Here is a 22,173-nt window from a genome sequence, read left to right on the forward strand (position 1 = left end):
CTTCGGGGAACTTTAGTGAAAAACAAAATGTCTATTCAGTAACTTCCATCTAAGACCTGGTTGAGAGAAATGATAGTTACTGAGCATTTTACAACATGCCAGTCCCTGTAGCACAGATGGATAAGTGGAGGAAAGACTACCACCAAAATCTCAATAAAAAATGCTCTGTGTCCTAACATTTTGGAGCTTAACAGATAAACTCTCAAATATTCTCCTGATAATTCATCCTCCTAGCCAATATGTTCTAAGAATGCAGCTTTCTCATTATCTAGGTTGATACGGAATGAGACCTAGAATAGTTAGAGGAATGGGTGGGATTGCCTGCCTATCTGTCAGACAGCCCATTAAGTAAAAAATACTTATTAAGGGCTTCCCTGGTGGCACAGTGGTTAAGAATCCATCTGCCAATGCAGGGGTCACAGGTTCAAGCCCTGGTCTGGGAAGATCCCACATGCCGTGGGGCAACTAAGCCCACGTGCCACAACTACTGAAGCCCGTGCACCTAGAGCCCATGCTCCGCAACAAGAGACAACACCGCAATGAGAAGTCCGCGCACTGCAACAAAGAACAGCCCCTACTCGCCGCAACTAGAGAAAGCCCGCGTGCAGCAACGAAGACCCAGTGCAGCCACAAAAATAAAAATAAATAAATAAATTTATTTATTAAAAAGAATACTTATTGAGTTGCTACTGTGTGCCAGGGGACATCTTGGGGAATGAGTTATCCTAATTTAATGAATTATCAGCACTGAGGGTCAAGGACGAGAGACAGTCTTAGAAAATCCACTACCATATTTTCAGTAAGAACATTCCTAAACACTCACTAGAATGCTGAGTGTCTGGAATGCCTGCACCATTTGGATTTCACTCAACAGACAGCGGAGAAGTGTCAGGATTGGTGTTTGACAGTAAGGAGGAAGTTTCTAGCAGTAGTATATCACAGAGGCCGGAGGATGCTGGGGAGGGAATGGAGGCAGGGAAAACAGAAAACTACTGTAACTGGGCAGGGTTTCCATGTCTATTTTACAAATGAAGTCATTTAGGTCAAGAGTTGTGTGAGGGTATTGGCAAGGGAAATTATGCTTAAGTGACCTTGGGTTTCTACATCTCTGGGAAGAAGAGTGAGGGTTAGTACCTCCTTATTCAAGTCACAGGCGTTCTAGAGAAATTCTGGGTTTTCAAACTGACTCCCATGTGAGCTTGCTAATCTAAAATGCAAGGTTTCATCCAATAAGAATGTTCAATGTTTAATTACAGAAAGGCAATGATCCTATTAATTTTCTAGAAACGTACATTAGAATACAATTTGTTATGAAAAAAAGTATATAGCGGTTTGAAAGCCCTATTTTAGTAGATACGTTTCCCAATAGCTGTGCTGTATTTCCAATGCATAGGGAGGAATTTCTCATGTTTAATTCAGACTTACGTAGGCGAGGCTCAAAGAACAGATGGGCTGACTGCTGGAGAAACTGTGCATATCAGGAACCACTGTTAGCATTTTTTTAAAGATTCATGGAGAATTCTATGGGCCACATAGTGACTATAACTCAGTGGCTGTGATCATCATATAGGTGAAGTGTGAGATGGAGGTGAAAAAGGCCAAATGAAGTACCTGAAAATTACCAAGTAAGGTCATTCCAAAGGAAGCCAGACAGAGCGCCACCAATCCACTAATATTCAGCCATGGATTTAAAACTTTTGGTTTCAGTTGTATGAAGCGCAGAACAGCTACCACCAGAGCTGGGAATAAAACAAAATGTTATAATTGAAAAAGTTAAATCACACAGTCAGACTAGGAAGCAGCGTTCTAAAGCCACAATGTGCAGAAGTAAACTTTTTGCCACAGTACACCTTTAAATCTCTAAAATGACCGATGCATTTTTAAAAGAAATTTTCCATGTGATGTTTCTGATTACTGAGATGTTTTATTCTAGCTAACCTGGGGAAAGCAGAGAGGAACTGAAGCAGCGTGCTATATGTTATTTGGGTGACGCAAGATGATAGACTGGTAACAACTAGTGTTGTTCTCAGAGTTTTCAAAAACAAGGTCAGCACAAGACAGACTGGCTTAGGAGAACATCACAGAGGCTTGGCACACAACAGATCAGACACAGAGAGACAGCCCGTGGCACGGGAATTCACTGATTCAATCAGCCTTTAGTTTAGAACCGTGTTAGAACAGATAGGGCAAGAAAACACGGGGAAGAAGACAAGGTTACCAATCTAGACAAACCTGCTGGCCCCTGTGCCAGAAATCATTCCCGGGGATAGGAAGGAAGATAAAGGCACATGTACAAATCCCTTTATTACTGGTTTATTCCCTCTCCCTTCTGATTCTACCTGCAGGTGTTCATTGTCAAAGGACAAAGACAGCTCACCCAAATTAGAGCAGTTACAGCAATAAAATCATGGAATCTGTATTTTAACATAGCAGATTTGGGGGTTTGGTATGTACTGAAAATCATATTGATTATATTAAGAAAGCTCAATTCTTCACATGATGTTAATTACTTATTTTAAAATCCCACTCTTTTGAATCAAATTGTCATTGGAGAATCTGCAGAGAGAAAAAGGAAGTTACTTAGATTTCAAATCTGACTTCTAATAGTAACCTTGAGGCCAGTCCATACTCAAGTCACTAATCTAAGAATCTCCTTTTATTAATTGCTTGGTGCAGGGATATTTTCATATTTATACAAAAAGCTGGGAGAGGTCAGTCTACAAATGATTTTTAAAAAGCACTTGCAATTAATATGTTATATCTAATATGAAGAAATGCACTTACTACTTCCTAAGGCAATTTATTTTGACATTAAGGTTTAGCAGGGAAGACAATTAGGAATTCAAGAATCATTCTATTTATACAACAATTAGTAGGTAATTATTTGCTGTAAGTCTGCCTTGATTTCAGGCCATTATTAGTAGCCATTAACAAAGAAACCCATTCACAAGTTTGCATTTCCCAAGTATGACGAATTTCATAGTTTCAAGCTACAAAGTTGGTTCAGTGAGTTGACTTTCAGTTCCAAGTACCTCTGGTCAAAGAGTGGTATACAACTTGGTTAATAGTTGGATTCTGGAAACAAAATAGAAATAAACTGCAATCTATGAAATCTTAAATTGTTTGGATCTGATTTAGCTTTTAGTATATTTATGTTAAAGCTAATGCCCATGATTCATCCTCAAATTAATAGATTATACTTGAGTTGATAATAGCTTTTTAACATCTTTATTGGAGTATAATTGCTTTACAGTGGTGTGTTAGTTTCTGCTTTATAACAAAGTGAATCAGTTATACATATACATATGTTCCCATATCTCTTCCCTCTTGCGTCTCCCTCCCTCCCACTCTCCCTATCCCACCCCTCCAGGCGGTCACAAAGCACTGAGCTGATCTCCCTGTGCTATGCGGCTGCTTCCCACTAGCTATCTATCTTACATTTGGTAGTGTATATATGTCCATGCCACTCTCTCACTTCAACCCAGCTTACCCTTCCCCCTCCCCGTATCCTCAAGTCCCTTCTCTACGTCTGTGTCTTTATTCCTGTCCTGCCCCTAGGTTCTTCAGAACCATTTTTTTGATAATAGTTTTTCAACCTAATGGTTTGAGGGATCAAGTTAGGAGTTATCATATTATCAGAAGTCTATTAATGTTGACAATACCTATCCTAGAGGATGAAAAAATAAGCACAATTTCTAATACTTTTGGGGATACGAATAGGAGGAAGAAGTGGGGAGACGAGAAATTCAACATAAGCGCCCTGACACAAAGTGATCTTCAGATAAAGAAGTCATTAGATTTAGACCAGAAATCTCCACACAAGGCACCAGGGGAGACATTTGCTAATTAATTGTGTGTGGATATTAGTCAGCACATAATGACAGAATACTGAGGCGGCACATTTAATTTCTTTTAAAAACGACTAGTGGAGAGTATGGCTCTGGGAACTTTCTGGTTGTCATCTAGTTTGGAGGGCTAGGATGGTGTCGGAACTCTCGCCGAAGCCCTAACCCACTGCCAAAGCAGACACCGAAATGGCTCTTCACGTTGACCATCCAGGTAGTTTGTGCCACTCTACCCAAAGGGACACAGTCAGTGCCACTGTCTGTGTTACTCATTTCTCTCCAGTGAACTCTGGATGTGTACTATTCTCCTGGCTCCAGCATTGCTAGCCTTCTCATTTGTAATACGGATGGTAAGTCATTTCATCAAGAACAGATGATGACATTAACCAGGAAACAGAAACTTTCCTGAAGACAGGAATCATCCCAACATTCCCAACTTCCAGAACAGCATTCCAAACACCACACTTGGCCCTTTTAACCTATTAACTCCATTATTAATCAGCTGAGGCTAGGCCTAATTTCTTTCCATAATAGGGTCTAGTTGAAATTTTATGGTTGTGGAAATAATAAAGCTTCTGATCCATTAACAGTTTTATTAACAGGTTTAAATGCAGACAGATTCAGACTATCTGTTATGAAGTCTATTTACAACCAAGTAATGATTTAATTATACCTTATTGAAAAAGCTTTCTTGGGCAGTAGGGCAATTTCAAAACCATCTTTATATATGTCAACCAATTTTTACCACATTAACATTCTGCTCAATAGATATATTTTTTGTTTCATTTAAAAATTTAAAATTTTACTTACAGTTTTAGAAAAGATTTTTAAAACCCACCCTTTTGTTGTTTTTGATATTCCCAACAGTCCTTTGCTATACAAGTGTCCCTTATTTAATTTATCTGCCTGTTAAAAAATATAAATATTAGAGTAATTCCTTATTTTCTTTGTTAAATTCTTTTATTTTGAAGCTGATCGGGTTTTTAAAGTTCAAACTCAAAACAGCAGCTCTTCACTGCAGTTCTAGACTGGTGTCTGGCCAAATTCTTTTTCATTTTGTTTAGTTTTACTGTTTATGCATCAATAATTCTTATTTATGACAGCAGTAGAACATGACAATCAATATGTTTTGGCTGAAGGAGGGAAAGACGCCGCTATTAGGTGACCAAAATCATTCAGCTATTAGTTTATCCTCACAACCTCTCCAGAGCAGAAAATAATATTCCTTTTAAGAAATTTTTCTTGGTCTCCAAAGAAGACATACAGATGGCCGTGGCACGTGAAAAGCTGCTCAACATCATTAATTATTAGAGAAATGCAAATCAAAACTACAATGAGGTATCACCTCACACCAGTTAGAATGGGCATCATCAGAAAATCTACAAACAATAAATGCTGGAGAGGGTGTGCAGAAAAGGGAACCCTCTTGCACTGTTGGTGGGAATGTAAATTGATACAGCCTCTATGGAGAACAGTATGGAGGTTCCTTAAAAAACTAAAGACAGAATTACCATATGACCCAGCAATTCCACTACTGGGCATATACCCTGAGAAAACCATAATTCAAAAAGACACACGCACCCCAATGTGCATTGCAGCACTATTTACAATGGCCAGGTCACGTAAGCAACCTAAATGCCCATCGACAGATGAATGGATAAAGAAGATGTGGTACATGTATACAATGGAATAGTACTCAACCATAAAAAGCAACAAAATTGGGTCATTTGTAGAGACGTGGATAGATCTGGAGACTGTCATACAGAGTGAAGTAAGTCAGAAAGGGAAAAACAAATATTGTATATTAACGCATATATGTGGAATCTGGAAAAATGGTACAGATGAACCAGTTTGCAAGGCAGAAATAGAGACACAGATGTAGAGAACAAACGTATGGACACCAAGGGGGGAAAGTGGGGTGGTGGTGGTGGTGGGATGAATTGGGAGATTGGGATTGACATGTATACATTAATATGTATCAAATGGATAGCTAATAACAACCTGCTGTATAAAAAGAAATAAACAAACAAACAAATAAATAAAATTTAGGAAGTTAAAAAAAAAAAAGAAATTACCCAGCCCATAAAAACTAACCACCCTGTAACCTGGGGCCTTTTGACTTCTGAGATGGCCCACACTCTGTCTGTGGAGTGTGTTTCTCTCTAAATAAATCCACTTCTTACCTAAAAAAAAAAGAAATTTGTCTTAGGTCTTTACACCCCACCCCCCAGGAGAAATGGAAGTGTGGATTCAGGACAAAAAGCATAACTAATTCTATAAGGAAATCACTGAGCATTTGATCTTTGATTAGTCCATCAAAAAGATATAAGATCTTTGCTACACCAACTCATTTGTAGGTTATAAATTATCATCTATACAGCTGCCAACAAGCAGTGATTTACAGGTGGTCTATGTTGTTTCTTATAGTCAGTGATGTCGTCTAAAGTAACAGCCTGAGGTCTAAGAGGGATAGGCCTGGGGAGACAAAAGCAACCACAGTTTAGAGCAAGAATCATTAGTAAACTGATTCTTTTTCATTCCCAGATAAATAATTGTTGGTTCACTCCCACTGAACACTAATCTTAATCAGTTCTGTGTCTACCAGATGGCACTAAAAATGATGAAAGATAATAAAGTATAAATATTGGATGCTGTAATACCTTAGAGCAAAAGCTAGTAAAAACTTAATTGCTTCTTGGTGGAGCAGGGGAGGACTGGAGAGTCAGATGATGACGAATGTCATCTGCAAGAGGGGAACTTGTTTTCATGACTGTGTTTTTGGAAATGCTTTTATAATGAGTTAATCATCAGCTTTATAACTGGATAAATTTGTGAGCTGTGCAAACTGGCATATTTTAGATTTTACACTAAAGACTATTGGGACATATCAATTTGTCTTAAGAATATAAAGGATAATATATTGTTTCCAACATGTTCATTGGTTTCTTTAAAGCCCAGTGGAGGACAGACAGCCTGTGATAGCTTCCTCATAAAGGCAGTCTCCTTCCTCATAAAGGCAGTCTCCTGTGTATCATGATTAGAAGAGGTAGTATTTGCAAAGCACTCAGCATTGTGCCTGGAATATTAAGTGACTGCCATTAATTATTGTTATTATTGTGCTCCGTGGGGATGATCATATGAGTCTGTAACAACCTGCAGGCCTATGTGGTGTGATTGCAGAGGGGCTGGGAAGGGTCCCTGACCCTGCAAGTCCAGATTCACCCTTGGGACTTTGTGTTCTATTAAATGCAAATATCTCCTTAGAGGTCATTTATGCCTTAGCATGAATATGTTTATTAGAGCTCTTCAGAAGAGTAGTGTCAAGGCTAGGAAAAAAGAGTGAGTCTACAGCTCCTGGCAACTTCGAGGCTAAAGGCAGTGACACAAAACCGGACCCACTAGCACTTCCCCTGGTGCCTCACAGGGAACATTCTCCATGTTTCTCACATTATCAGCCTTCTGAACCAACTAAGATTCTGCCTGTGTTGCATGTTGGACCAACAGTCTCCCTGGATTTTCCAGGGAATTCTACAGGTCTTCCCTTTTCCTACAGCAAACATTAAAAAGGAACATGTAAGAGTGAATAGAAATTTCTTTGTGGGGTGTTTATAAATAGATGAAATAACAGGGCACCTCTCTGGGGGACAGGTGCCAATACTCCCTTGGTAATAACATCATCATTCTCTCTTACTTGGAGTGAAAGTCTTACTATGCAAAATAAACACTTCCAGAAAACCACTGTTGAAAAATTTAGCTGTCACTGGCCGACCCAACAATATGCCAGTGGTGGTAGCTGGTTGACCCTTTGAAAGACACAGAGAGTCCTGGCCTGGAGGAAATGGGCTATAAGGTCAATTTGGAGGAAGACAGAGAGCATGGCTGGTTCCCACGATCCCCAGGGAACAGTACAAAGGGGACAGGATATTAAATGAGGGCCTTGGTCCCTAAAGGAAAAGTGGGGAATTGGGGCCAGACATGAGTACAAAAGGTTTCTTTCTTTTTTTTTTTAACCTACATTTCCATTTGCCAGCTTGATATGTGTATAGGCACAGGGGAGAGCATCACCCTAATGTTAAGGCTGACCTTTAGATTTAAAGACAATATCTACACCCATCAATATTTATCACAGAGCCTAAGCATTTTTTCATCCTTGCCAGTGAAAGAAAAAATAAGGCATTCTTTTTAAAGCAAACATATTGCACAATATTACATTCTCATGCAGGATTTTATGGCCCATGAAATATATTATTTCATGCAGCAAAAGAAATAAAGTCAAGAATTGGCTGAAATGATTAAAGATGGTAAAGGGAAAAGAAAACGTAAGGTAAGCAGGTGAATGTAAAAGGATTCATGAGAAAAAAAGACCCTCAAAACAAAAAGGCCTCTTCAGCATATTGACATGATATGATACCGAATTATCAACTAAGTCCACCATGATTTTGATATGAGTTTGGGAGAATTTAAAATAAAAAAGAAACATACCAAAGCACATAAAGCATTCTTTATGCTCTTCTTACCTAGGAATGCTGCCATGTTCATAACTTGACTAAACACACAGCTTGCAGGAGGTTCATCACCTGCAATACTTGAAAAACAGGAAGTGTTTTATTATTACTGTAGTAAAATTGATAACTCTCTGCCATCGACTGAATGTCTGTGTCCCCTAAAAATTCATATGCTGAAATCCTAACCCCCAATGTGAAGGCATTAGGAGGTGGGGCCTTTGGGGGGTGATTAGATCATGAGGGTGGAGCCCTGGTGAATGGGATTAGTGCCCTTATAAAAGGGACCCTAAAGAGTTCTCTTGCCCTCTTTCTGCCATGTGAGGACACAATGAGAGGATGGCAGTCTGCAACCTGGAAGAAGGCTCTCATCAGAACCTGACCATGCTAGCACCCTGATCTTGGACTTCCAGCCTCTAGAGATGTGAGAAATAAGTTTCTCATGTTTATAAGCCATCCAGTCTATGCTACTTCGTCTTAGCAGCCAGAACTAATACACCCTAAACTTTCTTAAGATCCAACAGATCAGAAGAGAATTATCAAGTTACCTTATATACGGTGCATGCTTCACACCAGGTTTCCTGGATAACAAAAGAAAACCCAGAAGCTCAGGTTAAAGCATGGTCACTTGTGCATAGCTTAACTTCATCAGTGGCAAAGTTTTTGTTAAATCTACTGATGAACAAAGAATTACCCAGAGATAAATTTACCTTTCAGCTGAGTTTAATGGGAAAATTTTGTCATCCTCCACAGCTATAAAGTATCTATGAAGAAAAAACAAAAAAATTTATAAAACAAAGAAATGTAAAAAACCCCAAGAATCGGGCTTCCCTGGTGGCGCAGTGGTTGAGAGTCCGCCTGCCGATGCAGGGGATGCGGGTTCGTGCCCCGGTCCGGGAAGATCCCACATGCCGCGGAGCGGCTGGGCCCGTGAGCCATGGCCGCTGAGCCTGCGCGTCCGGAGCCTGTGCTCCGCAACGGGAGAGGCCACGCAGTGAGAGGCCCGCGTACCGCAACAAAATAAAACAAAACAAAAAACCCAAAAATCATTTGTTTCCCAGTTTTATTGGACTAACCACATTAAATCATATTCATTTTTTTCTAACTGGGACAATGTTGTTTTACTACAATGCTTTACCTATAGCTCACCTAGCCCTCTGAACCATAAATGTCATTAATAGTATTTCTGTAATTTTCAAAAGAAAATTAATGGCAATTAATTAATGGCAATCATTATAATCTGGAACCCGGGAAGCAAAGAAGTAAGACCATACAACTTTGGGCAACTAAAATTAGGATTCAGTTTCTAATTTCTCAGGAATACGTGTCCACCTTTCTTAATGAACTGCAAGGAACTAAAATAATTTTCTAGAAGTAAACAGTACTTGAAATAAGCAAGTGTGGGAATGTTTTGTGATAAGCAAGACTTCTAATGTAATGATACCCATTTTATAAACATACCAGACCCAGTCACACACACCAAAAAACTGGACTATCAACGGGACTGTGAATGGAATCTTTATAGCATGTTAATGTCAAATTAGCAAATCTTGCAAATAATGAGTCCACATCACCAGTATTCTTCACCACCTGCTTTGCATAATTTGTTACTTGCTCTTATTATCTACTTTGGGTGAAACAAGAAGGGAAGAGAAATGGGGAATTTAGCATGATTGAATTAGTAAACATTATTTTAAAGTATTTACAAATACATTCATATGAATATGAACAGTTGTCCCTCGGTATATGTGGGGGATTGGTCCCAGGACCAGCAGTGGACACCAGATGCTGTGGATAATCAAGTCCCATAGTCAGCTCCACATCCAAGGGTCCATATCCTCGAACTCAACCAACCATGGACCATACAGTACTGTAGTATTTATTGAAAAAAATCCACATATAAGTGGGCCCTCGCAGTTCAAACTCCTGTTGTTCAAGGGTCAACTGTAACCTACGCACATCCTCCTGTATACTTTCATCTCTAAGTTATTTATGATACCTAATAAAATATAAATAGTTGTAAATACAATGTAAATGCTATCTAAATAGTTGCCAGTGAGCAGCAAATTCAAGTTTTGCCTTTTGGAACTTTCTGGAATTTTTTTTCCTGAATAATTTTGATCTGCAGTTGGTTGACTCCAAGGATGTGCAGTCTGCAGATACGAAGGGGCAACCATACTATCAACACTTGACATTTTTATCTACATTGCACCTGAGTCCTTAAATAAGAGAATACTCACACTATCCACAATCCAGCTGAAGTAAATAAGGTAAATACAAGGGGTAAAAACATCCATATGCTGCATTTCTTCCCATCCATGCCTGTACCCCTGAAATAAAATGAACAGGTATTAATAACTAAGGCAAAAATTGATCTCACTCTTTCAAGATGGAAAAAAACCTGTTTCAAGAAAATAAAGTGCCCTAGTGACTTCCGCAGGTGACCTAACAAAGAGAAGGGTAAAGTGATTAAGTGGCACCTCTAAGGAAATATCACTGCTCATTATTTGGGGTTTTACAATTAACTTCAAAAAGTCACTTACTGGGTTTGAACCAGCGCTGCCACATTTCTGAGCACCTCTGCAATATCTGCTATCATGTGTTGAGACTCCCTGGCCCTTCCCAGTGCTGAGAACAGAGAGAGAACACAGCCTTCCCTTCCAGGCTGGTAATCTGCGAGGTCTCAGGAAGGTCTTAGTTCCCAGAACTGACCTACCTGATTAGGTAGATCTTTCAGATCAGGGGACAGACAACTTGACCTAATAATGTGTCTTTGAACAGACATGCTGTAGTGTAAACACCTACTTGGGTAGGGGTGTTAAATAAATTACAGAATCTAGGAGTCGAAACACATTAGAGCCACTTTCAATCAATTTGATTCAGTCTAATCCAATCTGATCCAGTTCACAGGTACTGACAACCTACTTGTGCCAGGTACTATACCAGGCAGTGGAAATACTGAGGTCTAATGAGTATAACTCTTTATATGTAATAGTCTATGCAATATATAAAAGCTATTATCTGAGCCAGTGGTGCATGGCTGCCCAGTTTATACGATGTCGAAACGATGAACATTTTAAACAAATACAATATGACTTTTCAGTGTCTATTCATTTATTTATGTCCAGAAAATTGAGCTCATAATAAAGCTATCAATAATGCTAACAAAAATAATTCCACCAGTAGCCAAGATGCAGAGGGAGTACAGAAAATAGGGATGTTAACTGAGCATGTAAACCAATTTTTCTGGATCTGCCCCTTGAAATAGGGTGCTCTGAAAAGATGAGTACAGCCAAAAGGGTTACACTGGAGTAAGAGTTAGGGGACCTAGTTCTCAACTTCTTCTTTGCCTGTAACTGACTCCGTAAGCCTGAGCCATTTACTTAAATCAGCAACACCATTTCCCCATCTTGCCGCACGAAGACTGAATTCTAAGAGAGGGAGAAGGGCATCAAAGACTGAAGCCTCACAGGGTGGTGGTACCTTGGAAATTAACCCAAGTTCAGTATCTTATATTTTTACAGTAACAGAATGCTCCCGTATACCCAGAATAATCAGCTGCAGAAGAACTCATGCCTATGAACCATTTTCACACTAGGCTGGTGAGTAAATCACAGTGTCAACTTAACTGATATACAGTGAAAACAGAACTGCCAAAAGGTTAAATATTCACATGGGCTTCCCTTTTAGGAATGTCTATATGGAAAATCAAAATTTTGAAGCAGGAAGTTAGAGTGAAGAGAGTTAATGAGATAATTCTAAGACCAAGGCATCAAGCACAATAGCCACTCACTAGTTGTGTGATCTAGTAAGTTATTTCACTAGCAAGTTATTTCATCTCTTAAGCCTTAGTTTAATGATGGAGATAACTTCTATTTTGTAGAGTTGTGCTGAGGATTAATGACAAGGCAGGTAAAGTACCTCACACATAAATACATGTTCTGTAAGTGGCATCCCTGCCAACTCTTAACTGCCAAGCAGATCAATACACCTATTAGGACAAGGGCAGGGCCTCACGACAGCTTAACACTTTCTTCTCTGGGCTCCCGCTTTTCTAGAACAGGGCAGACTCCCTTCCTGATAGTATTAATAATAGTTTCTTTCTTCAGATGACGCTCCAAAAAATTAATTAATACCTTTTTCTTACACATATATTGAAGGCCCACCTTCTTAATTTTCTACCCTCTGGTTATCATTAAGTATGCATTGCTTTTCTTACTTTGTTTTGGAAGCAGCTAAGGTGGCTAATGGCTACTCTCCTAAATTGTTTTATTTTATTTCATTTTTTATTTTTTATTTTTTTTGCGGTACACGGGCCTCTCACTGTTGTGGCCTCTCCCGTTGCAGAGCACAGGCTCCGGACGCGCAGGCTCAGCGGCCATGGCTCACGGGCCCAGCCGCTCCGCGGCATGTGGGATCTTCCCGGACCGGGGCACGAACCCGTGTCCCCTGCATCGGCAGGCGGACTCTCAACCACTGCGCCACCAGGGAAGCCCTAAATTGTTTTATTTTTACTAGTTTAATTCTCATAGGGAAACCTTGTATACAAATTATGAGAAAACCATACTGTATCCCTTGCCTAATGATAGATGAAATTTCCCTTTTTTAACCTAAAAGGATGCCTTGGAAGTTTACATTGGTTATGCTTTTTTTTTTTTTTTTCCACTTAGAGAAAACTGCAAATTCATGGGCAGTTGTAAGAAAGAAAACAGAGAGATCCTGTACATCCTTCACTCTGTCTTCCCATCTTGTATAACCACAGTACAATATCAACACCAAGATACTGACATTGATATAATCCTTTCACTTTATTCAGATTCCACCAGCTTTACATGCTCTCCTTTCTGTGTGTGTGTGTGTGTGTGTGTGTGTGTGTGTGCACGTGTATTTAGTTTATGCAATTTTACTACATTTGTAGATTCATGTGGCCACCACTACAGTCAAGGTACAGGACAGTTCCAATACCTCAAAGATCCCTAATGTTGCCCTTTTATAACCACACCCACTTCCCTCCCCTGCACCCTCCTTAATGATCTCTAGCACCCATTAATCTGTTCTCCATTCCTATAATTTTACCATTTCAAGAATGATATACAAATGGAATCATATAGTATGCAACCTTTAGGATTGACTTTTTTTCACTCATCATAATTCCCTGGAGACCATCTAAGGTTTGTGTTGATCAACAGTTTGGTAGCTTTCATTGTTGTGTAGTATTCCATGGTATGGATGGACCAATTGTGTTGATTTACCTCTTACAAGGTATCTGGTTTGTTTCAAGATTTTGGCCATTGCAAATCAAGAAGCTATGAACATTAGTGTACAGGTTTTTGTGGGAACATAAGTTTTTTTAAATTGATTATTACTATTTTAAAAATATTTATTTATTTATTTAGGCTGCATTGGGTCTCCGCTGCTGCGTGCAGGCTTTCTCTAGTTGTGCCGAGCAGAGGCTTCTCTTGTTGTGGAGCACAGGCTCTAGGCGCGTGGGCTTCAATAGTTGCTGCGCATGGGCTCAGTAGTTGTGGCTTGCAGGCTCTAGAGCGCAGGCTCAGTAGTTGTGGCGCACGGGCCTCATTTCTCCATGGCATGTGGGATCTTCCTGGACCAGGGATCGAACCCGTGTCCCCTGCACTGGCAGGCGGATTCTTAACCACTGCGCCACCAGGGAAGTCTCAGAACATAAGTTTTTATTTCTCTGGAATAAACACCCAAGATTGCAATTGCTGGGTCATTTGCTAATACATGTTTAGTTTTTTTCTTTCAATCTCCATAGAGACTGTCAAAAATTGCCATTGCAGACTATATTTCAAGTCGTTATGGTGGTGGGGTACTGGGAAAAGTTTTCAGTTAGCAATAAGCACGCCTTGGATAAACCTCATTGGCTACAATACTGCCACTGCGCAAAGCTAATACATGTTTAGTTTTTAAAGACTTGGTCAAACTGTTTCCAGAGCAGCTGTACCATTTTATTTTCCTACCAGCAATGTATGATTGATGCGGTTTCTTCACATCATTATCACTATCGATGATATCACTATTTGGTGTTATCATTAAATAATCAGTGTTAATTGGTGCTATCACAATTTTTTATGTTAGCCATTCTGAGAGTCATATAGTGATATCTCATTGTGGTTTTAATTTGCATTTCCCTGGTGGCTAGTGATATTAAACATCTTTTCCTGTGCTTATTTGCCATCTGTATGCTCTCTTCAGTGAAATGTCTATTATTGTCTTTTACCCATTTTCAACTTGGATTTCTTTCTTTTTTTTTTTACAGTTGAGAATAAAAAAACAGTTTGAGATTTCTTCATATATTCTAGATACTAGTCTGTTTTTGGACATGTAGTTTGCAATTTATTTTCTTCAAGTCTGTAGCATCTCTATCCTCTTATACAGGGTCTTTTTAAAAATTATTTTTGTGTATGTGTGATAAAATATACATAATGTAAAAATTTTACCATTTTAACCATCGTAAGTGTCCAATTCAGTGGCATTAAGTACCTTCATATTGTTGTGCAACCATCACCACTATTCATCTCCAGAACCTTTTCATCTTCTCAAACTGAAACTCTATACCCGTTAAACAATAACTCTATTCCCTCCTCCCCCAGCCCCTGGTATCCACCATTCTACTCTCTATTTCTATGATTTTGACTACTCTAGCTACCTCATGTAAGTGGAATCCTACAGTATTTGTCTTTCTGTGTCTGGCTTATTTCATTTATTATAAAGTTCTTGAGGTTCAACCATGATGTAGCATGTATCAGAACTTCATTTCTTTTCCTTTATTAAAATTTTATTTATTTATTTAATTTATTTTTGGCTGTGTTGGGTCTTAGCTGCGGCACGTGGGATATTTGTTGAGGCATGCGGGATCTTTCTTTGCAGCACGTGGGCTTCTCTCTAGTTGTGGCCTGCAGGTTTTCTCTTCTGTAGTTGAGGTGCGCAAGCTCAGTAGTTGTGGTGTGCAGGCTTAGTTGCCCCGCAGCATGTGGGATCTTAGTTCCCTAACCAGGGATCAAACCCGTGTCCCCTGCATTGGAAGGCAGATTCTTTATCACTGGACCACAAGGGAAGTCCCAGAACTTCATTTCTTTTTGTTTTTAAATTAATTAATTTTACTTATTTATTTTTGGCTGCTTTGGTTCTTTGTTGCTGTGCACGGCTTTCTCTAGTTGCGGCGAGTGTGGGCTACTCTTTGTTGTGGTGCGCAGGCTTCTCATTGCGGTAGCTTCTCTCGTTGCGGAGCCCGGGCTCTAGGCACATGGGCTTCAGTAGTTGTGGCACACGGGCTCAGTAGTTGTGGCTCGTGGGCTCTAGAGCACAGGCTCAGTAATTGTGACGCATGGGCTTAGTTGCTCCACGGCATGTGGGATCTTCCCGGGCCAGGGCTCAAACCTGTGTTCCCTGCATCGGCAGGCAGATTCTTAACCACTGTGCCACCAGGGAAGCCCTTCATTTCTTTTTAAGGCTGAATAATATACCACTGTATGTATATGCCATATTTTGTTTACCCATTCATCTGTAAATGGACACTTGGCTTGTTTCCACCTTTTGGTTATTGTGAATAATGCTGCTATAAACACATGTATGACATACACAAATATCTATTCATGTCCCTGCTTTCAGTTCTTTTGAGTATATACCTAGGAATTAAATTGCTGGTACTTGGTGGTCATGTGGTAATTTTATGTTTAAGTTTTTGAGGAACCCCCATGGTAGCTGCGCCATTTTACATTCCCACCAGTGATGTACAAGGGTTCCAGTTTCTCCACATCCTCACCAACACGTGTTATTTTCTGGTTTCTTTTTCTTCTTTTTTATTTAAACAGGGATTGTGTCAGATTTTATTTATTTATTTATTTGGCCACACTGTGCAGCTTGTGGAATGTTAGTTCCCTGACCAGGGATTGAACCCGGGCCTTTGGCAGTGAAAGCGTGGGGTCCTAACCACTGGCCCACCAGGGAATTCCCTATTTTCTGGTTTCTTGATAGTATCCAGAACTATTTATTTAAAAGACTGTCTTTTTAAATTTTGATGAGTTCTAACTTACCAAGTTTTCCTTTTGTGGATCATGATTTTGATGTCAAGCCTAAGAACTCTTTGCCTAGCCCTTAATATCGAAGATTTCCTCCTGTATTTTTTTCCTAAAAGATGTATAATTTTACATTTAAATCTGTGATCTGGTTATGTCTTTTTAAACAATAGATTTCTATTGTCTTATTCAATTGTATTAGACCCTAGACCATTTATAAATCACTTTAACAAGGATCAGGAAATAGGTGATGAGCTGAGTCAGTCTTCTGACTTAGTAATAAGTAGTAAAGAAGATTTTTATAATGAAGAACATATATTTAAGCCATAATACACCCTACCATGCCAGGTTCTTTTGTCAACTGACGAGTATGAGGTTAAGAACAGAACAGTGAGGTGTATGTGTGTAGATGGGGGAAGTTCCCTTACTTACTTCACCTCCTTACCCACCTTTGAGTTATCATGGAGACCAGATAATCAAAGTAAAATGCTCTTTCAGGACCAGTTTCTGGTTTTGTTAACCTACCAATACCCCATCTGACATATCTTGATGCTTTTATTTCCTTCTCCCTCCCTGGTGGGACTGTGTTAACCAAAGAAGGGGACTCTGTTACATATACTTTTCTTGTCCAAAATAATCTATTTGTCTTTCCTTAGCGCATACCCAGCTGATAATGTAACCAAAGAACCTGCAATAGAAAAAACACTGATATACTCTCTACTTTCTGTGCTGGAGGAGGATTTCTGGAGATGCCAGGAGATGAATGTTTGATGTGGTTTGGTTCATAAGGTGTTCTGGCTTGACAAGTTCAGATGTTTAACTGGAAGTACTTCTAAAAGAAAAAAATGAATAGATCTATTCAATCAACTCTCTTCATTGCCTCAATGTTATCTAAGAATTAAAAGTTAAAACTGAGAGGTGGTTCTCTTTCTCCCATCCTTCCAGACACCATTAAAATAAACTGGCCCAATGCTTCCTATCACAGTAGAAAGTGTCACACAAACTTTACTTATATTTCCAAGCAAGGACAAGTTCCACTCTTCCCCTGAGCTGCATCAACATGGTACCTACCAGCTATGAGGATACATTTTTCCTTGCCTTTTTAAAGAAAGAGGGGAAGAAGGAAGGACTACTCCATACTCCTAAGATAGTTTTATCTGTGCATTCTGAATTATACTTTTTAAAATTTTTGTGTAATATTTAGTCCATTGATATTAATCTTCCAATAATACCTCATAGGAAAAAACTTAGGATAATTGCTTCCATGTCCCAAATGGTAAACTATATCTGGAACAAGGTCACCTAATGCGTTTCTGACAAAAGGAGGAAAAGAGCCAGAATTGCATAAACCTTCTCGAAAGGGTTCTGGCATTTAGACTCAGTTTGGAAGACTCCCCTCCAAATGGTGTCATTTACCCAAATGATTTGCAAAGCTGTTATCCAGATGGTCAAATCCTCCTCAAATGCCAGTACTGCTAATCCCCTGTTCATTTCTCTTGCATGTTCTTTTCTTCCAATAAATAGCATTCTCAAAGTTTGAGCGATCTTCAGTCTCTTTCATGGAATCTGTGGTAGGAGTGGGACTGCACAGTGCGGACTGCTGAGCACTCAGAGTCAAAGGCTGAAAATGTCAATCTGCTCCCTGCTTCCCTGAGCGCTCCTTCTTCCTCAGAAGGAAAAATGAACTGTCAAACGTTTGCAGTGGCTCTGCTGTCGACACTTTTGTTCCTCTGTAAGTCTTCTAGCTTTAATGCTCAAGAGAACACTTGATAATTTGAAAATTTACCATCTCATGGAAAGAAACAAAGTGTTACTTAAGCCCACATTTGCTCAGCACCCAAGACTCCAACTACATGAACGTGATTTGAAAAACGTGATTTGACTCCAACTACATGAACGGGTCTTGATAAAATTGAGGTCATATATTCATAATTTTATCACCAAATTCCAAACAGATGATTCTTATAGTATAATCTAATGAAGCTACTCAAGTCAAAGAATATAGCATACTGTTACCAATAATAATCCTTGAAGACAAACTTTCCGTTCTTTCAGGTGGTGGTAAAACTCCTCCAAGCAACAAATGGAAAAAGAAAGCCCATTGGATCATCTTGATTTACAGATTTTAAAACTTTATTAATAAGAAACTACTTATGACAGTGAAATGTCTCAAAAGTTAAGATAATATCTTTTGGGGCTGGAAACGATTTGCTTGTTATGAATTGGAAGGATTTTGTATAACCTAGGGTAGTGGTGAGAGGCAGCTAGAGTTCATGGACTCAGAAGCCAGCTTACCAGGGCTTGGAATCCCAGCTCTGCCACTTATTATAGTGGTTGTGTGATCTCGGTTTTTCAGTCCTCTCTGTGCCTCAGTTTCTTCATCAGTAAAGTGGGAACAATAATAGTACCTACTCATCGGGTTTTTATGAGGGTTGAAAATACATTTAAGGCTCTGATAACAGTGCCTAACATTTGATGGCTTTTCAATAAGTCTTAACTATATGCCACTGCAAGTGATCTTCGGGGTCTTCAGTTATCTTTCTTAAAATTTTGTAATTTATCAGGAAATAAGCTCTCTACCAAAGCAATTTTTCATTCTGCTCCCAGGGCCAGCTGGCATGGAGCAGGAAAGATTAACGAGTCACCCACTAATGACCAGGATTGTTGCAGTGTCTATGGACCAAGAGCACCCTTGATTTTTTTTTAACCTTCTGGGAATCTCGAGTTATTTTCCACGTGTATCATAGACAAATGTGGAGAGCGTGAGTTATTTTGTAATTCATTTACAATTACAGATGGTAAAGACAAGGACTATTTGTTTTGTTTTGTTTCAGCCCTAAAATGTTTACAGGGTCTCAGATGTAAGTCAGCATAGAGATCTTCAATACAGCAAAGTCAATATGCTGATGGTTAAAATTTTGCTTTCAAAATCCTAAGTTTGGGAAAGCATGATAGCTTGAGTGACTTGGTGTCATATAAAAATATATGACTTCCTTTAATCATACAGATATAAACAATACTATTCAAGCTATGAGGTCAATTTTGAGCCAAAATAATTTCCACAAGCACTGGAAAGAAACAATATACTAATTAATAACGGAATTCTTTAAAATATTACCATCTCCAAAGGAATATGATAGTTTCTATGTAGAACGAATGGTGACTGGTTTTTCTTCAATGGGCACTTGATTTCTAAAATCAATCGCTTTCATTCAGTCGACAAATGACTTATAGGGATCCATTCACGCTAGTGGCCCAAATGATTCTTTTTCTCAGAAATAGATGGAACATACTGTCCTCACACCATTCACGGAATAATCCCAGAAGGAAGTCCCTTCTTCCAGTATTTCAATTCAATATTAACCTCTTAGAATTTCTATGCCAAGATCCTCCTCAGAGTCCATTTATACCTTCAATAATAAAAATATTTCCCACATATGACAAATATAATTGCCAACTCAAAAATCATTTCTCCTCTTTTTCTTAGCTAACAGAATCTAGTTTTACCCAGCACAGCAATGTGTTCGGCCCAAGAGTATAAGTCATGGCCAGTATAAGTCAATTATAGCTATCTCATTTTCCTTAGACAAATATCTTTCCAGACTCCCTTGCACCTGGCCAATGAGATGAAACGGAAAGCCTCTTTTCTGCCCACTCTTCTCCTTTCCCCCTTGGGATGCTGTTGTGAAAGTATGATACCTAGTGCTATGGCAGCCATCATGTAACCATGAGACAACAAACACAAGGACCCAAAGCCAAAATACTAAGGATGGCAGAGTAGCAGATGGAAAGAACTGACTCCTTGATAATATCATTCATTAGACACTGTACTAAATTCCCGATATCACCAGCTCCCAAACTTCTTGTAATGTGAACCAATTAAGTCTTCATTGCTTTATTACTGTAGGTTGGTATAGCATCAAAATCTGCTCTCCCTTCTTCCATTATAACTGGGCAAGTGGCTGCTCAACTACACTATAATTAGCAGCCTCCCTTTCAAGTGAGTGTGGCCCTGTGTGTAAGTTCTGTCCAATGGAATGTAAGTGAAGGCTCTTACAATAAAAATATTGTATTATATAGGAAAAGGTATCTATTTTCTAGAGATGCACACTGAAGTATTTGGGGATTAACTGTCATAGTGTCTAAAATTCACTTTTAAAAACTTCATCCATGGGGCGATGAAAGAATTTTAGAAATAGAGTGGTGATGGTTATAAAACATTGTCAATGTAATCACTGCCTCTGAATTATATACTTAAAAATGGTTAAAATGGTACATTTTACGTTATATATATTTTACCATAATAGAAAAATAATTTTAGAAACCTACATCATCAAAAAAAGATGTACCACATGACACTGATTAGGATGTCTATTATCAAAATCAAAACCAAAACCAAAAAAACCCCAGAAAATAACAAATGTTGGTGAGGATGGAGAGAAACTGGAACCTTTGTGTAGTATTGGCAGGAATGTAAAATAGGGCAGCTGCTATGGAAAACAGTGTGGTAGTTCCCCAAAAAATTAAACATAGAATTACCATACGGGCCAGTAACACATTTCTGGATACACACCCATAAGGACTGAAAGCAGAGACTCAGAGATATTTGCACACCCCTGTTCACAGCAGCATTTTTCAAGGTAGCTAAAAGGTGGAAGCAATCAGTGTCCATCAATGGATGGCTAAACAAAATGTGGTGTAAACATACAATGGAGTATTATTCAGCCTAAAGAGGAAGGAAATTCTGACATACTATACAACATGGACATTTTGAGGACATAATGCTAGGTGAAATAAGCCAGTCACAGAAGGACAAATACTGTGTGATTCCACTTATATGAGGTACCTAGAGTAATCAACTTTATTGAGTTGGAAAGTAGAATGGTGGTTGTTAGGGGCTGGGGGGAAAAGGGGATAGGGAGTTAGTGTTTAATGGCTACAGAGTTTGCAAGATGAGAAGAGTTCTGGAGATGGATGAAGGTGATGGTTGCAAAACAATGTGAATGTACTTAATGCCACTAAATTATACACTTAAAATGGTAACTTTTATATGATATTTTACCACAATTTAAAAAAAAAGGACACAAGAAAAATGTCACAGAAGATCTAAACAGACATTTCTCCAAAGAAGACATACAGGCCAAAAGACACATGAAAACATACTTAAAAATCTAGAAGAACTAAAGAACAAACAAACAGAGATGAACAACACAATAACTGAAATGAAAAATCACTAGAAGGGATCAATAACAGAATAACTGAAGCAGAAGAATGAATAAGTGAGCTCAAAGACAAAATAGTGGAAATAACTGCTAAGGAACAGGAAAAAGAAAAAAGAATGAAAAGAATTGAAGAAAATCTCAGAGACCTCTGGATAACACTAAACACACCAACATTCAAACTATAGGTGTCCCAGAAGAAGAAGAGAGAAGGAAAGGGTCTGAGAAAACATTTGAAAAGATTACAGTTGAAAACTTTCCTAACATGGGAAAGGAAATAGTCACCCGAGTCCAGGAAGCACAGAGAATCCCATACAGGATAAACCCTAGGAAAAAAACACCAAGACACATATTAATCAGACTAACAAAAATTAAATTCAAAGAAAAAATATTAAAAGCAGCAAGGGAAAAACCAAAAAGAACATACAAAGGAATCCCCATAAGGTTATCAGCTGATTTTTCAGCAGAAACTCTGCAGGCCAGAAGGGAGTGGCAGGATATACTTAAAGTGATGAAAGAGAAAAATCTACAGCCAAGATTACTCTACCCAGCAAGGATCTCATTCAGA

At 38.9% G+C, this 22,173-nt stretch overlaps 1 protein-coding gene and 1 non-coding gene across 14 annotated transcripts in view; both read right to left on the reverse strand.

The window, feature by feature from the left end:
* TMEM150C (transmembrane protein 150C) overlaps window positions 1–22,173 on the reverse strand; it is a 76,107-nt gene that overhangs the window by 7,011 nt on the left and 46,923 nt on the right. For 10 of the 13 annotated variants that reach the window (XM_073805395.1, XM_073805393.1, XM_073805391.1 and 7 more), the window contains 5 exons: window positions 10,588–10,677; window positions 9,058–9,111; window positions 8,896–8,928; window positions 8,363–8,430; window positions 1,612–1,739 (listed from right to left, as the gene is read on the reverse strand). In XM_073805395.1, the coding sequence (XP_073661496.1) occupies window positions 1,612–1,739; window positions 8,363–8,430; window positions 8,896–8,928; window positions 9,058–9,111; window positions 10,588–10,667 (363 nt within the window). In that variant the 5' untranslated portion in view covers window positions 10,668–10,677. The remainder of the gene's footprint in view (window positions 1–1,611; window positions 1,740–8,362; window positions 8,431–8,895; window positions 8,929–9,057; window positions 9,112–10,587; window positions 10,678–22,173) is intronic. The other 3 variants (XM_073805399.1, XM_073805390.1, XM_073805398.1) reach the window with 2 other exon arrangements.
* On the reverse strand, window positions 14,115–14,258 carry LOC117312496 (U4 spliceosomal RNA). Its single transcript, XR_004526823.1, has one exon. It is a non-coding gene; the product is annotated as a U4 spliceosomal RNA (small nuclear RNA).

The sequence above is a fragment of the Tursiops truncatus genome, chromosome 5 (assembly GCF_011762595.2).
Source record: "Tursiops truncatus isolate mTurTru1 chromosome 5, mTurTru1.mat.Y, whole genome shotgun sequence".
Taxonomy (NCBI): domain Eukaryota; kingdom Metazoa; phylum Chordata; class Mammalia; order Artiodactyla; family Delphinidae; genus Tursiops; species Tursiops truncatus.